The 2,301-nt window shown below is 46.8% G+C and overlaps 1 protein-coding gene across 1 annotated transcript in view; it reads left to right on the top strand.

The window, feature by feature from the left end:
- Positions 1–2,301, top strand: part of LOC119428422 (filamin-C) — a 92,610-nt gene that overhangs the window by 81,793 nt on the left and 8,516 nt on the right. The window contains exons 33-34 of the mRNA XM_037696103.1: positions 1,423–1,545; positions 1,650–1,904. Of these exons, the coding sequence (XP_037552031.1) occupies positions 1,423–1,545; positions 1,650–1,904 (378 nt within the window). The remainder of the gene's footprint in view (positions 1–1,422; positions 1,546–1,649; positions 1,905–2,301) is intronic.

Genomic DNA, 2,301 nt, shown 5'->3' with positions numbered 1-2,301 from the left:
GATGGATAGATGGATGATGGATGGATGAATGGTTGATGGATGGATGATGGATGGATGATTGATGGATGATGGATGGATGATTGATGGTGGATGATGATGGATAATGGATGGATGATGATGGATGGATGATGGATGGATGTATGATGGATGGCTGGATGATGGATGGATGGATGTGTACAGCAGCATTTCACAATAAAAGTCCTCTGTGCGTCCATCATGAAATGTTCTGCCACTTCTGTCTAATGAACCATCAGCTTGTGCTGGAGCTTCACTTCTTCTCAACCTCCTGACGTTTGTTGTGTCCAAGTGGTCCAAGAGGACAGCTGCAGGTTTCAGTCCAGCTTGAAGGTGTGGCTTTTGGAGCAGGAGCTTCTTTTTGGTCCTCTGAGTCCATGATGATGGAAAACTATCTTCACTGGTGTTCCCGTAGGTTCTGGTCCATGGTAGGCATGAGTCTTGGTGGTTCCTGAACATTTGGACAGTTTCCTTCCATGCTGAAGAGTCTTGGCAGAGTGAAGGCACATCTGCTGTGCGGATCTCATGACCCTGGAATCTGAAGTGGTTAAGAAATTGTTTGACAGCTTCTTCAGGTGGTGCCAACTCCAGTTATCCTTCTGAGATCTTCACTGAGATTCATGTCCCTGTATTTCCTAAAGTTCCTTCATTGTTCTGCTCCAGTGTCAAACAGAGTGTTTGGGTGCAGGCAGCGTCCATCAGCACCTGGACGTGTCGTCACGTGCACTCTGGTACCGTCCCGTTCATGTCATCCATCAACCTTTATTTCTACAGGTAAACCCCACTGAGCCTCGAGGACTCATTTACAAGAGAGACCTGATTTAACAAAGAAAGATGAAACAATGGACAACAGCAACAACAATAAACAGTTATAAAAAGTCATACTACAGTTTATTTTATTAACAAATAGGATGGCTAAAAGGAAAAGGTAACAAACAAAAAACAGCTAGATTCCAAGACAAATGTATAAAACTAAAAACAGGAACATGTCTGCATTGGTCCCTGCCAGGAGTCCAACAAGTCACTTAGAGAGGTCAAAGGTCGAGAGCTTCAGATCTTTTTACAAGATATTCCGGGAAACAGGAGCGGAGTAGGAGAAGGTCCTTTTGCCTAGTTCAGTCCTCACTGAGGGAACACTGCAGGTAATGATGTCCTGAGAGCGCACGCTGTAGCTGCACTCACACAGAGACATGTAGGAGGAGATGTATGAAGGCAGCAGACCAGGAAGTGATTTAAAGATGAAAATGTACCAGTGGGAGAGTCTGTGTGAAGTTAATGGTGACCAGTTAACCAGTGGATACTGGGTGCAGTGGTGGGTACGATAATCACAGCCAGTTATGAATCTTAGTGCACCATGATAGACAATGAAGGCAAGTCATGGTTGACGTTTGTGACTTTTGTTAACAGGAAGTCCGTTCACTGTGAAGATCTTTGGTGAGGGTCGAATGAAGGAGAGCATCACCAGGAAACGTCAGGCCCCGTCCATCGCCACAGTGGGCAGCACCTGCGACCTCAACCTGAAGATCCCAGGTGAGCTGTGTCCTCAGCCTGCTCCCTCCTTCCTCTTCATCTCCCTCTTCTTACCCCTCCTCTCCTTCTTCTTCCTCCCCGCCTGCTGCTCCACCTGGCTGCAGGAAACTGGTTTCAGATGGTTTCGGCTCAGGAACGTCTGACTCGGACCTTCACTCGCAGCAGCCACACGTACACTCGGACTGAGCGCACAGAGATCAGCAAAACTCGAGCTGGAGAGACCAAGAGAGAGGTGCGGGTGGAGGAGAGCACGCAGGTTGGAGGAACTCCCTTCAGGGACGTGTTTGGAGATTTTCTGGGACGAGAGAATCTGAGCGGGTTCAGTGGACTGCCGGCACCGCCGCCGCCACCGCAGGACGGTGCGTTTGTTACAGTCGAGCTGAGGTTCTAACTTCTAACGTTCCAATGTTCTCCACTGGTCTTAAATGTTCTCCACTGTTCTTCAATGTTCTCCACTGTTCTTCAATGTTCTCCACTGTTCTTAAATGTTCCCCACTGTTCTTCAATGTTCTCCACTGTTCTTAAATGTTCTCCACTGTTCTTAAATGTTCCCCACTGTTCTTCAATGTTCCCCACTGTTCTTAAATGTTCCCCACTGTTCTTCAATGTTCTCCACTGTTCTTAAATGTTCTCCACTGTTCTTCAATGTTCTCCACTGTTCTTAAATGTTCTCCACTGTTCTTAAATGTTCCCCACTGTTCTTCAATGTTCCTCACTGTTCTTCAATGTTCCCCACTGTTTTTAAATGTTCTCCAC

Source organism: Nematolebias whitei, chromosome 22, assembly GCF_014905685.2.
Source record: "Nematolebias whitei isolate Nwh7 chromosome 22, NemWhi1, whole genome shotgun sequence".
Classification (NCBI taxonomy): Eukaryota; Metazoa; Chordata; class Actinopteri; order Cyprinodontiformes; family Rivulidae; genus Nematolebias; species Nematolebias whitei.
Note: the sequence above shows the minus strand (reverse complement) of the source record. Positions and strands in the feature narration are given on the sequence as shown.